Source organism: Danio aesculapii, chromosome 9, assembly GCF_903798145.1.
Source record: "Danio aesculapii chromosome 9, fDanAes4.1, whole genome shotgun sequence".
Classification (NCBI taxonomy): domain Eukaryota; kingdom Metazoa; phylum Chordata; class Actinopteri; order Cypriniformes; family Danionidae; genus Danio; species Danio aesculapii.
The window spans coordinates 2,784,427-2,797,654 of NC_079443.1; the positions used below are offsets into that span (position 1 = coordinate 2,784,427).

Below are 13,228 nucleotides of genomic sequence, written 5' to 3' on the forward strand. Positions count from 1 at the left end.
GTTCAGTTTGTAGTGTTTAAGTTCAGTTCAGTTCAGCTCAGTTCAGTGTGGTTTAATAATCACTACTGAGACTCCAAACACTGAAGAGCAAATCCAACAATGTGCAGCTCTACAGATCCCGAACCATGCAAGCCAGTGGCGACAGCGGAGAGGGAAAAAAAACTTCACTAATTGGCGAAAGTGAAGAAAAAAAACCTTGAGAGAAACCAGACTCAGTTGGGCACGACCATTTTAATTTTTCCACTGGCCAAACGTCTTGTGTAGAGCTGCAGTCTCAGCGGCGGAGGCTGGAAGCTGGCCTCAGCGAAGACTCATCTGTCCCTGGAGCATCACAGGAATCAGTCTCATGTTCTCCACTCCTCCATGACCACCACAGTAGCTGCTCAGGATACGGCCTGGTCCAGGATATAGAAACCTTGGGATCATCTCGTCGTTGGTCTTGGATCAAATCAGTGACTCTGCATAGTCTGAGGGCCTCGGGGAGAGTATCCCCAGATGGAAATGGAGAATAAAGAAAATAATTAGCGTAGCTGCTGTTCATAGTGTATATAAACAAGATGCATAACCTGTGTGGAAGCCCCCTACGTGGTGCACTAAGTGTATGCTTTACTGAACAGATAGGTCTTTAATCTAGTTTTGAATTGGGAGAGTGTGTCTGAGCCTCGGACGTTATCAGGAAGGCTATTCCAGAGTTTAGGAGCTATAAATGAGAAGGCTCGACCTCCTTTACTCGACTTTGCTATTGTAGGTACTACCAGAAGCCCTGAGTTTTGAGATCTTAAAGAGCGAGTCGGATTGTAGCGAGACAGAAGATTGGTTAGATAAACAGGAGCTAGATTATTTGAAGCTTTATATGTAAGAAGCAATATTTTAAATTCAATACGAAACTTAACAGGCAGCCAGTGTAAGGAGGATGAAATTGGGGTGATGTGATCAAATTTTCTAGACCTGGTAAGAACTCTGGCAGCTGTGTTTATGTGTATATTTGTTTATGTGTGTCAGGTGACTTCAGGTATGGTGGTCAGCACGTTTCTGTCCGCCCCCATCATGTACGTGTCTGCGTGGCTGTTGACCATCCCGTGGATGGATTCGGCTCCACTGGCCTCGGCTCTGCAGAACGTCAGCTTCGACATCAGCATTATCAGCCTCTTCGCTCTGGTCAGTGTTTTCCTTCACTCACACATACGCAGATACAGTGCTCAGCATAAATTAATACACCCCTCACAGATCTCTCTTTATAAATTAATATTTTCTGTAGGATACTTTGCAATGTATTTAAGCATTTTTCCCCAATTTCTGTTTAACGGAGAGAAGATTTTTTCTAAACATAATAGTTTTAATAACTCATCTCTAATCACTGATTTATTTCATCTTTGCCATGATGACAGTAAATAATATTAGACTAGATATTCTTCAAGATACTAGTATTCAGCTTAAAGTGACATTTAAAGGCTTAACTAGGTTAATAAGGGTAAAGTTAGGGTAATTAGGCAAGTCATTGTATAACAGTGGTTTGTTCTGGAGACAATCCAAAACTAATATTGCTTATAAAAAATTATAAACTGCTTTTATTCTAGCCGAAATAAAACAAATAAGACTTTCTCTAGAACAGGGGTGTCAAAACTTGCAAATAAACAGCAAATGTTTGTTCCAATCCCAATTAAACACACCTGAACCAGCTAATCAAGCTATTTCTAGGTTTACTAGAAACTTCCAGGCAGGTGTGTTGAAGGAAGTTGGAGCTAAACTATGCAGTTTGGACACTCCTGATGAAGAAGAAAAAATATTATAGGAAATGAAAATTACCTTAATCTGTTAAACAATCAAAAATTGGAAAAAAGAAACCACAGTAGGGCGAGTAATTTTGACTTCAGCTGTATTGAGAGCATTTATTATGTATATGTGAAACACACACATACAAAGAAACAAGACTATACAAAAAAGTGTTACATGAATATTTATATATAATTTGTATCCTGTACATATCTATTTTGTATCTAAATTTATACAACAGTTCTGTCTGGTTCTCGAATCTGATTGGCTGATAGTCGTGCGATATTTTGCGATATTTTATTTAGTAACAACAGTTTCTGCTGTTCTGATGGCCGTTGCAGATGTGAATGAATAGTGTAAGAAAGTAGTTCCTTATACAACAGAATTTTGAGACTCTCTGTGTTTGACTTTCTTTTTTTATATACACGATTGTGCCGTCAAACTGTTGTATAAACGCAATATCACACGAGTGCGATACGGCTGTCCCACCGTCACTGGTGGGATACTAAGGCACTTGGCCTGCGGCCTCGAGCCTGCACACGCCTCCCACCAGTGATATACAGCCATATTGCACTGCTACTCATGTGATATTGCTCATATAAATTAACATTTTTCTCAAATATATGCCCATCTGAGATGCTTTAAAAGTCTACTTTTGACTTAACCATTATTTTGTTCTTACACTTTTGTGGTTTACATCTATTATTTATTTGTTTTAAGATTTTTTTTTTCCTGTTACAATTTCAAATGTCTAAATATTCCTAAAAATAAAATGTTCATTGAAACGGTGTACCTGAATTATTACACTATTATGTTGTAAAAATCTATAATTTTTTTTATTAGTGAGTTATAAAGTGACAATAATATCATTTATCGCAATTTAATTTGGGTGCAATATATATCGTCCAGCAAACAATAGATATTGTAACAGCCCTAGGTGTAGTCATTTATGCAGATTGCTGTATGTCTGATTTCAGTTCTCTTTCTTTCACTGTGTTTGTCTCCTTCCTCTTAGAAACACAAATGTTACAGTGTGTGCTGATAATCATCTTATCTGTTAATAGTTGTTTATGTTGCCTCTTGCTGTAATGCAGGTGATTATTAAAGGATAAAGGTAAATTGTAGGTGAAATGTGTTGGACATGCTGTGGAAATCAGCAATTATATGGATTCCAGCGTTGACGTTCTGTGGGAGTTCTGTAATGTGGGAGTTCTGTAATTATTCGCCCTCCTGTGAATTTATTTCTTCTTCAAATATTTCCCTAACAATGTTTAACTTTTTCACAGTGTTTCCTATAATATTTTTTCTTCTGGAGAAAGTCTTATTTGCTTTATTTCAGCTAGAATAAAAGCAGTTTTTATTTGTTTTAAACCATTTTAAGGTTAGTATTATTAGCCCCTTTAAGCAATATTTGTTTTAGATTGTCTCCAGAAACTACTGTCATACAATTACTTGCCTAATTACCCTAACTTTACCCTAATTAACCTAGTTAAGCCTTTAAATGTCACTTTAAGCAGAATACTAGTATCTTGAAGAATATCTAGTCAAATATTATTTACTGTCATCATGGCAAAGATAAAATAAATCAGTTATTAGAAATAAGTCATTAAAACTTATATTTAGAAATGTGTGGAAAACAATCTTCCCTCCGTTAAACAGATATTGGGGGAAGAATATACAGGGGGCTAATAATTCAGGACAGCTAATAATTTTGACTTCAACTGTATAATATATGTAAATATAGAATTGCAGGGTACATTTTGTTTTTTCAAAAACAAACGCGAGTTATTCACCCAAACCTTTCCACACTTTTGGATCCACAACAGAAACGGCCTGATCCCCTATCGTTATTAATTTGGTATTACATTTATGTTGAAACATCTGTTCTTTATTCAAAACTGTTATCCTGAATAGATTTGATAGCAGTTACATATATAAATGTTTTCAAATAAAATGAGTCCAGAATGTGTGTAACATATGGAGAAAGAGATAAATATATTTGTTAAATAAATAAGTTTTTGTCATGCTAATATAACAACATAAACTCGGGATAACAAACAACTTTGGTATTGTTGGTTTTTAAATTGGTTTTATTATGCAGCTGTCTGGAATACTTGATTCTAATTGGTCAGTCGGAACAGTCTGAAGTATATTTTTCCAGATAACAACCTCTAAATAACATGGGCTTATTCGGGAACTTTGATCACATGCTAATGAATACGTTCACATCTATATTAATATGTTTGCCTGTCCTGCAACAGTTTTTGATTGTTTGGCGCCATCTTGTGATTAAATAATATGCAGGTTAGTGTATACTCCATTCAGCCGTTTTCTCTCTGTCAGCTTTGCCTTTAATTAAAGGTTTTGTTTCTATCAGTTTTGCCTTTAATACAGGACTGAAGTGCTTTATTCTACAAAAACAGCCATCCTGGATGTACTTTATCCTGCTTAACACATGGATACTTGCCACAAAACATAAACATTAGATACAAAACATTGTTTTGAGCCATAATAGTTTATTAATTCTTAAATTTAATGCAAAACTGACAGGAATTAAAACAGCTAAATGGAGTTTAGACTGACCTGCTCATTATTCAGTTACAAGATGGCACCAAACAGTCAAAAACGCAAAGCTGACAGAAACTAAAACAGCTGATGGAGTATACACTATCCTGTGCATTATTCAGTCACAAGATGGTGCTAAACAGTCAAAAACACAAAGCTATCAGAAACGAAAACAGTTGATGGATTATACACTAACCTGTGCATTATTCAGTCACAAGATGGCACCAAAGAGTCAAAAACGCAGAGCTGACAAACTAAAACAGCTGATGGAGTATACACTAACCTGTGCATTATTCAGACACAAGATGGCGCCAAACAGTCAAAAATGCAAAACTGACAGAAACGAAACTGGCTGAATGGAGCATATTCTAACCTATGTATTATCCATTCACAAGATGGCGCCAAAAAGTCAAAATCCACAGCGTGACAGACAAGCAGATTCATACGAATGTGGATGTAATTATATGGACGTGAACGTATTCACTGATAGCAAAGATGATTCGAAATTCCCAGATGAGTCTGTGTTGATGAGCGATTGTTATCTGGGAAAACATATCTTGGAATGTCATGACTGACCAATCAGAATCGGGTATTCCAGACAGCCGTGAAATAATATGCAATAACATCCGCCTGGATGTACTTTATCCCCTACATGGCATGTTAAAAATATATATATTTTAAGAACTGTTTAAGGTAAGGTTTGTTGGAGAGCTCAAAAGTGCATCGTTGTGAAACCCTCCTTCTGTTATCTTGAATTCTAATAGTGCAGGGTGTTTGCATGATCAGACATGTAGTTACGTTATTGAGCCAAATCACTAGTAGAGGCATTTTCATCTTCAGCTGTCATTATCATTGACAAATACACCCTTCAGCACGTGTATTGTGCTTGTGTAGGGTTTTTTCCAGTCTCATGCTGTTCTCAGGCGCATCTGTTGACACTTCCTTCCTTCCTCTTGCAATTCTGCTGTGCGTTTCTCTTAAGAAATAGAAAGAACAAATAAAAGTGTGCTTTAACCTTCAACAGGAATTGAAAATGTAGTTTATTTACTCACCCTCAGGTCATTGAAGATGTAGACGACTCTGTAAAATTGAACATTATTTACAATATTCCAATATGATTACAATAGTACATCCACTATATATACTGTAATATACAATATTAATTATAATTTCTGGTAAATTGGCCACAAACTATTAATGCAAGACGTATTTTTGGTGTTTTGGCTTTTTCTTCTCTTATGGGGCGTTCACATCAGATGCGGCTTGCGCGAATAAATCACGCATAAATAGATGCGTGAACATTTTGAGTTTACTCTCTTCATTCCCATGTGATATCGACTTCGCAATATGCGTGTCATTGATTCGTGTCATGGGCAGAGCTTTTGTCTGACCAGTGACTCTAGTTTCATTGCTAAATGGCTAACATGGCTTTTATTGAGAGAGTAGCTGTGCTTTATGTGCTTTAGGAAGGCTAAAAAAAGCGTATATATTCCGTGTCGAGTCCACTAGATCCTTTCGGAGGTGCATCCAGCTATGTAAATTCATAAACTTTCCAGAAACTATACCTGGATGATGGAGGCTTTCAGCTGTGCATCCGACTGAACCGAGCCCAGTATGATGAGCTGTTGTCCCGTGTCGGCAGCAGGATTTCCCCTCAGGACACCAACAACAGGCGCTACGTCACTATCATGCCCATACTACAGCAAGTTCCTGATTGGTTAACGCGATGCGAATGTCTGCTAAAGTTCAGATTTTCCAACTCGAGTCATTCGCAAGTCACACACGCGAAACAAGCAAAAAAACTCAATTCACTCAAATCGCGCCGCCTCATTCATGCTAATAGCGCTGCATTATGTCTATTCATGTCTTTGCATTGACTTAACATGCAAGTCACTCACACTTAATGCTTCATCCACGTCTGGTGTGAACGCACCATAATAAACGAGTTTTGCCTCAAAAACCATTGGAGGCAGTGCTGTCGCCTTACAGCAAGAAGGTTGCTGGTTCGAGCCTCGGCTGGGTCAGTTGGCCTTTCTGTGTGGAGTTTGCAAGTTCTCCCTGCGTTCGCGTGGGTTTCCCCCACAGTCCAAAGACATGTGGTACAGGTGAATTTGGAAGGCTAACTTGTCCGTAGTGTATGAGTCCCAGAGATGGGTTGCGGCTGGAAGGGCATCCGCTGCGTAAAACATGTGCTGGATAAGTTGGCAGTTCATTCCGCTGTGGCGACCGCGGATTAATAAAGGGACAAAGCCGAAAAGAAAACGAATGAATGAATGAAAACATTGGAGGCTTTTGGAGGTGTGGGACGCTCTTTAAGAGCACAGACAGATGCTCAAGTCAGTTTTAGAGAGAATAATAATACAATAATAATAATATTTAAGCACTGTGATGACAGACTTTGGCTGAGGCCTTTTAGAAATGAGCAAAACAACATTTCAGATGTTTTATATGCTCGAAACGTTTATTAATGTGTCCCATTAAGGCCATTTTTATTATCACATGATCTGTTCAAACTAAATCACGACTTTTATGATGAGCATGCTGGAATTTATTCAGTAAAGGTGTTTCCATCACATTTGTTTCTTAGTTTATCTTACTCTTTTGTCTGCATTGTGCGCATTTTGGAAATTTTTGGTGTTTACGTTAAATTCCATTCTTCAATTCCATTCCAAAATTTGGTGTAAGCATAAATTCCAATAGCATTGCTTGGAGCATTTTCTTACTAGAGAAGTGTAACATGATATACCTTCGTAAATAAATATATTAATACACATATCATACTGTTAGGCCGCATTTACCTTGCACTGTTCAAGTGACTCAATTCCGATTTTCCTTTTTTTCCTCCCATGTGGCACAGAACGGATTTGGCCCATGTACGCGTAAGCAGAAACAAATCACATGGATTCCGATTTACTCAAATCAGATTCAGGACTTGTTCATATGTGGAAATTTATCCGATATGAATCGGATCTGTGCCCTCGTGTCTGCAGTGTAAGCAGGTAGATCGGATTTTCACCTGTCAACGCGAAAAAACCATAGTCATTAAAAACCATAGCGAATGATGTCAAGTCTGACGCTTTCATTTCAGAACAGACTTCAGCCGAGTCCCAAACCTTAAATCTCACACACGAGGACTTAAACAGCTTTTATAATGTCATATAGCACAGGTATTTAAACATGTTAACGAAAGAGAGAGAGCGCAATGTCCACCACGTAACCAATATAAACTAATATAAAACTGGTGCATACATCACGTGCATAAATCACGCCATGGACATGAAATTAAGATGTCTACTGGTTTAAAAAAGCCTATATATCAAAAGAAGATGGCCAAATGAGAACCTTTCTGTCATAAACTAGTAAAACAGCTTGTCAAAAGCTGCAAACAGATTGCATACAGGAATATAGAAAAGAGCACTCTTTAATTATCAGCTGTTAGTCAGCGCCACTACTATTTAAACACAGTTGTGTGGCAGCAGTCTGTGAATCTAATCAGCTTATGGTAGAAGTGTATTTATTTTCTATAATCGCACTTGATAAAAACAGTCAGCAGAAACGCTTTGATTGACATTCTCCCTTTGTACGTGTAATCAGAGGGGGGAAACCCTGCCTGCTTGTGACCATCTCTCCCTTTTTAGCATAGGACTAGAATCTGCCGCTATGCTGACACATAGGCATTTAGTAGCTCCACCCTCTTTTGAAAAAGAGCACAATCTCATTTGAATTTAAAGCGACAGTCACCAAAACAGCGCTGTTAGGATCAAAGTCTAAAAGGGTCAGTACTAGAGAGTTCTAAAACATTATTAGTGAGGTATTTTGAGCTGAAACGTCACACACATCACGTTGGAAACATGCTTTGCTAAAGTGATTTAAATCTCAGGCCGCAATATGAAGAATATCTGGCATCGTCTGTTATTCTCTGTTGATGTTGTTTCTGTGTCTGCAGGTGTGGAGTCTCACAGTCATGATACTGAGCCGAAAATATCACAGGATTCCTCATATTTTCACCATAAACCTCTTTGTGGCGCAGGTGAGCTCACTGGGGATTTGGAGAACCTGTCATTATTTTTCTGTTAATATCATAATTATGTGTTTAGTGAATAACATAACTAAACTCCTCATTAAAAACGCAGTCAACTACACTTTTTCTTTAATATACAGTTGAAGTCTACATCACTGTGAAATCTTTATTATTTTTAATAAATGTTTTAAACATTTCTCACCATAATAACTTAACTCCTTTCTAATAATTGATTTCTTCTATCTTTGCCATGATGACAGTAAATAATATTTTGCTAGATATTCTTCAAGACACTAGTATTCAGCTTAAAGTGACATTTAAAGGCTTAACTAGGTTAATTATACTTAATTAATTATGCAATTGAACAACAGTGGTTTACTGTAGAAATATTAATTAAATTAAATAATTAATTAAATAATTAAATAATTTATAATAATTTATATATTTATATTTATAAAATAAATGATCTGTTCATACATAAAAGATATTTATTTAATTTATAATAATGATAATAATAATAATTATTATTATTATTATTCCAGCCAAACTAAAAGAAATAATTCTTTCTCCAGAAGAAAAAAAATATAATGGGAAATAATAAATAAAAATTTTGTCTTTGACAGTAGTTTATTCATAGATAAACAGAACATTCAGAAACATACAAAATATACGTAATTTCATATATATATATATATATATATATATATATATATATATATATATATATATATATATATATATATATATATATATATATATATATATATATATATATATATATATATATACATGCACGCACGCACGCACGCACGCACGCACGCGCACACACACACACAACAGTTCTGTCTGGTCCTTGAATCTGATTGGATGATAGCCATGTGATAGTCTGCAAAAACAGCACTCGTACAGCCTCTTCACCCTTGTGTATTACTCTGGGAGAAATACTGGGAGATCTCTGCAGGCTGATGGCATTTCATGCTGTTCAGCCTTATAATTTTAAAATGTGAGCAAAATCACCTGTTTTATCATCATTTTAGACATTACGCTAGAGAATCATTCTAACATTAGCTCTAAAGTGATGTTTGTGAAGTAGCAATGGTTTCTGCTGTTGTGACGTCAGCTGCAGATGTAAATGAATGGCGGAAGAAAGTAGTTCCTCATACAAAAGGATTTATGAGACTCCCCGTGTCTGATTTTCTTCTTTATACAATATACACGATTATGCCGCAAAACTGTTGTATAAACGCAGTATCACACTCGTAGAGGTGCATTATGACTTTATTTTGCTATTGTGGGACACTAAGGCACTCGGCCTGTGGCCTTAAGGCAATGCACGCCTCCCACCAGTGCCGATATACTGCTGCTCATGTATATTTTTGCTATAAATTAAAATACACCTTTCAGAACTTCTCATGCTGCGTTCAAAGCGGACGTGGAAGAAGCGTCAAGCGCGAGTGAGTTACATGTTAAGTCAATGCAAAGGCGCGAATAGACATCCTGTGCTTATGACATAGCGCCTGTTGTTGGTGTCCCGGGGGAAATCCTCTAGCTGACACCGGACAACAGTTGATCAAACTGGGCTCCGCTCAGTCAGAAGCACCGCTGAAAGCCTCCATCATCCAGGTTAAGTTTCTGGAGGAGTTGTTGAACTCACAGAGCTGAGTGCACCTCTAAAAGGATCTAGTGGACTCCAAATGAATCTACGCTGTTATTCAGCCTTCATAAAGCACATAAACACAGCTGTTCTCTTAATAAAATCCATATTAGCCATTTAACAACGAAGCTACAGTCACTGGGCAGGAAAAAGCCCCGCCTATGACGCCAATTCGCGTCTATTTTATCAGTGAATTTGACACACGAATTAAGCAGATTTGACGCGCGAATAAATCGAGTAAACTCAAGATGTTCATGTGTCTATTTACACGCCAATATCGTGATTTATTCACGCTTGCTGCGTCTGGTGTGAACACAGCATTAGAAAGACCTATACGAACAGGAAGGAAATACCAAGGTTATATGCGTTTATATCTGTATCCCACTACACCTTCTGCATAAACCGGTATGTATGTGTGTGTGTGTTTGCAGTTATTAGTGTGTGTTGGGATGATCGTGTGGAACTTCGTGGTGAGGCAGGACAGTTTTGTGGCTCAAGTGTTGAGCTTTACTCTGCTGTACGGCTCTCTCTACAGCACCTACATCTGGCCTGGTGAGTCTACAGTAAACATCACTGAACATCACATATGTCTGATCACACTGCAGCATTAAAAACAATTGAACACTCATTTTTGTATTTATTAAACAATCCCAAATCAGAAAAAGTTGGGACAGTATGGAAAACGCAAATAAAAAAAAAGAAAGTAGTGATTTCCAAGTAGTGACTTGTATTTCATTGCAGACATATTTCATATAATCCCGAGTTCCAGACATAGACAGAGATGCGAATTTCAGCAGTGACATGTCTCCCTTCTGACCTCCATGCGTTCCAGTTAGTCACAGACGCGTTTTCACCACGCGAGGTGTTGTTTTATTTATGAACGCTTGTTTAAAAGTGGCTCCGGTTTTCCCCACAGTCCAAAGACATGCGCTACAGGTGAATTGAATAAGCTAAATTGGCAATAATGTATGTGTGTGTGAATGCAAGAGTGTATGGGTGTTTCCCAGTGTTGGGTTGCAGCTGGAAGGGCATACGCTGTGTAAAACACATGCTGGGTTCATTCCGCTGTGGTGACCCCTGCTTAATTAAGTGACTAAGCCGAAAAGAAAATGAACGAATAAATTAATTTTTGAAAGCGTATGCACTTTAAAACATGAGGGTCATCTGATTGTAACTTGAGATGCGATGGTTTCTATTTGCTTATCGTGCTCCCTCTTGTGGCCACAGTGGACAATACACTACTTTTTTCCCTATGGCATTAAGTTTTTCCTTTAGAATTCAATTTTTTGTTTATATTGAAGAAAGAAACTCAAAGCTCCAGTCTGACACACTGATCACACTTATGATCATCAGTTCTGGTGTTTAATTAGCATTAGAATTTAGTTATTTTAGTCATTACTGTATTTTTTGTTTGTTTGTTTGTTTAATTTTAAGACCTGCCAAAGATTTGGTGTCTTTTGGAATAAAACCCCTGTAAAATTACGAGTACGTTCTGTTTTCCTTTACGATTTTATAATTACGGATGCGTGAATTTTATTTACGCACGAAATATTTATGACACTGATTTTATTCCATATTTATTAATGCCTGTGAGAGTGGTGATGGAATTTTGACAGTGGAGTGTCGCTGTTTGATTCGCACTCGTAATCAGGACTTCGTGTCCGTGGTGAAACTGTATTTCGTGTTTGTAAAGTAAACCTATTGTAAATTTATCAGTCGTATACAAACAGACAAAGAAAATGTCGTATCTGTGTCTGTTCTAATCGCAGATTTGGGAATTGTACCCCTGTAAAATTACGAGTACGTTCCGTTTTCCTTTACGATTTTATAATTACAGATGCGTGAATTTTATTTACGCACGAAATATTTATGACAGTGATTTTATTCCATAGTGTCTCATTTATAAATGTGGCGTACGCACAAAATGGTGGCAGAAACGTATGTACACCACTTCCCACTCAAGAGTTGATGGGAGAGCAGTCGCAGCTGTATGTAAACTCAAAGTAAACACATTTAACTGAAATATTGACTGAATTGAATTCCTTTAAATCATCATATGAGCTATAATCATTAACAGATAGATTGATATTCATTCTGGTGTACATTCACTTTCAGGACGGTATCTATGCAAATTTGAGTCTAAATTAATTATTCATCCATTCATTTTCCTTCAGTTTATTCCCTTTATAGGGATGCAACCCAGTACTGGGAAACATCCAGTCACACTCATTTACTCTCATACACTACTGCCATTTTAGCTCATCCAATTCACCTATAGAGCATGTGTTTGGACTGTGGGGGAAATGCCAACTGACACAGCAGGGGCTCAAACCAGTGACCTTCTTGCTTTGAGATGACAGCACTACCCACTGAGCCACCGTGAAGACGCCTTAAATTAATCAGACTTTTTTTTGTCCTCGTATAGAAAGATTTGAATTTTATAGCCTATTTATAAAATCTCTTGTGTTTAAAGTGTTTGAATGCTCTGTGGATTGTGTTGAAGGTCTCATCGTCCTGTCTCTGCTCCTCATGAGAAGTGAAGAGGTGAACTTCAGGCCGGGACTCACTGTGATCACCGGCTGGGGGTCAGTAAATTAATTTAATAATAAACAAATTAATAAATTAGTTATACCTATATTCCCATTGTTCCTCATTCCCATTGTTTCATATATATATATATATATATATATATATATGAATATTTTATAAATATATATATATATATAAATATCATATATATCATATATATAAATATATATATATATATATATATATATATATATATTTTTTTTTTTAATTCTATATGTGAAATCTATCTATCTATCTATCTATCTATCTATCTATCTATCTATCTATCTATCTATCTATCTATCTATCTATATGTGTGTATGTATATATATTTATATATATATATATATATATATATATATATATATATATATAAAATTCTATTTTTTGTTTATATTGAAGAAAGAAACTCAAAGCTCCAATCTGACACACTGATCACACTTATAATCATCTGTTCTGCTGTTTAATTAGCATTAGAATTTGCTTATTTTAGTCATTACTGAATGTTTTTTTTTTCTTTTTTGTAATTTTAATACCAATGATTTGATGTCTCATTTATAAATGTGGCGTACGCACAAAATGGTGGCAGAAACATGTGTTGCACCACTTCCCACTCAAAAGTTGATAGGAGAGCAGTCGCACCTGTA

At 36.6% G+C, this 13,228-nt stretch overlaps 1 protein-coding gene across 1 annotated transcript in view; it reads left to right on the plus strand.

Annotated features, from left to right (window-relative positions):
- gpr155a (G protein-coupled receptor 155a) overlaps window positions 1–13,228 on the plus strand; it is a 42,068-nt gene that overhangs the window by 14,270 nt on the left and 14,570 nt on the right. Inside the window, exons 5-8 of the mRNA XM_056464670.1 lie at window positions 1,003–1,158; window positions 8,285–8,368; window positions 10,445–10,565; window positions 12,517–12,598. Of these exons, the coding sequence (XP_056320645.1) occupies window positions 1,003–1,158; window positions 8,285–8,368; window positions 10,445–10,565; window positions 12,517–12,598 (443 nt within the window). The remainder of the gene's footprint in view (window positions 1–1,002; window positions 1,159–8,284; window positions 8,369–10,444; window positions 10,566–12,516; window positions 12,599–13,228) is intronic.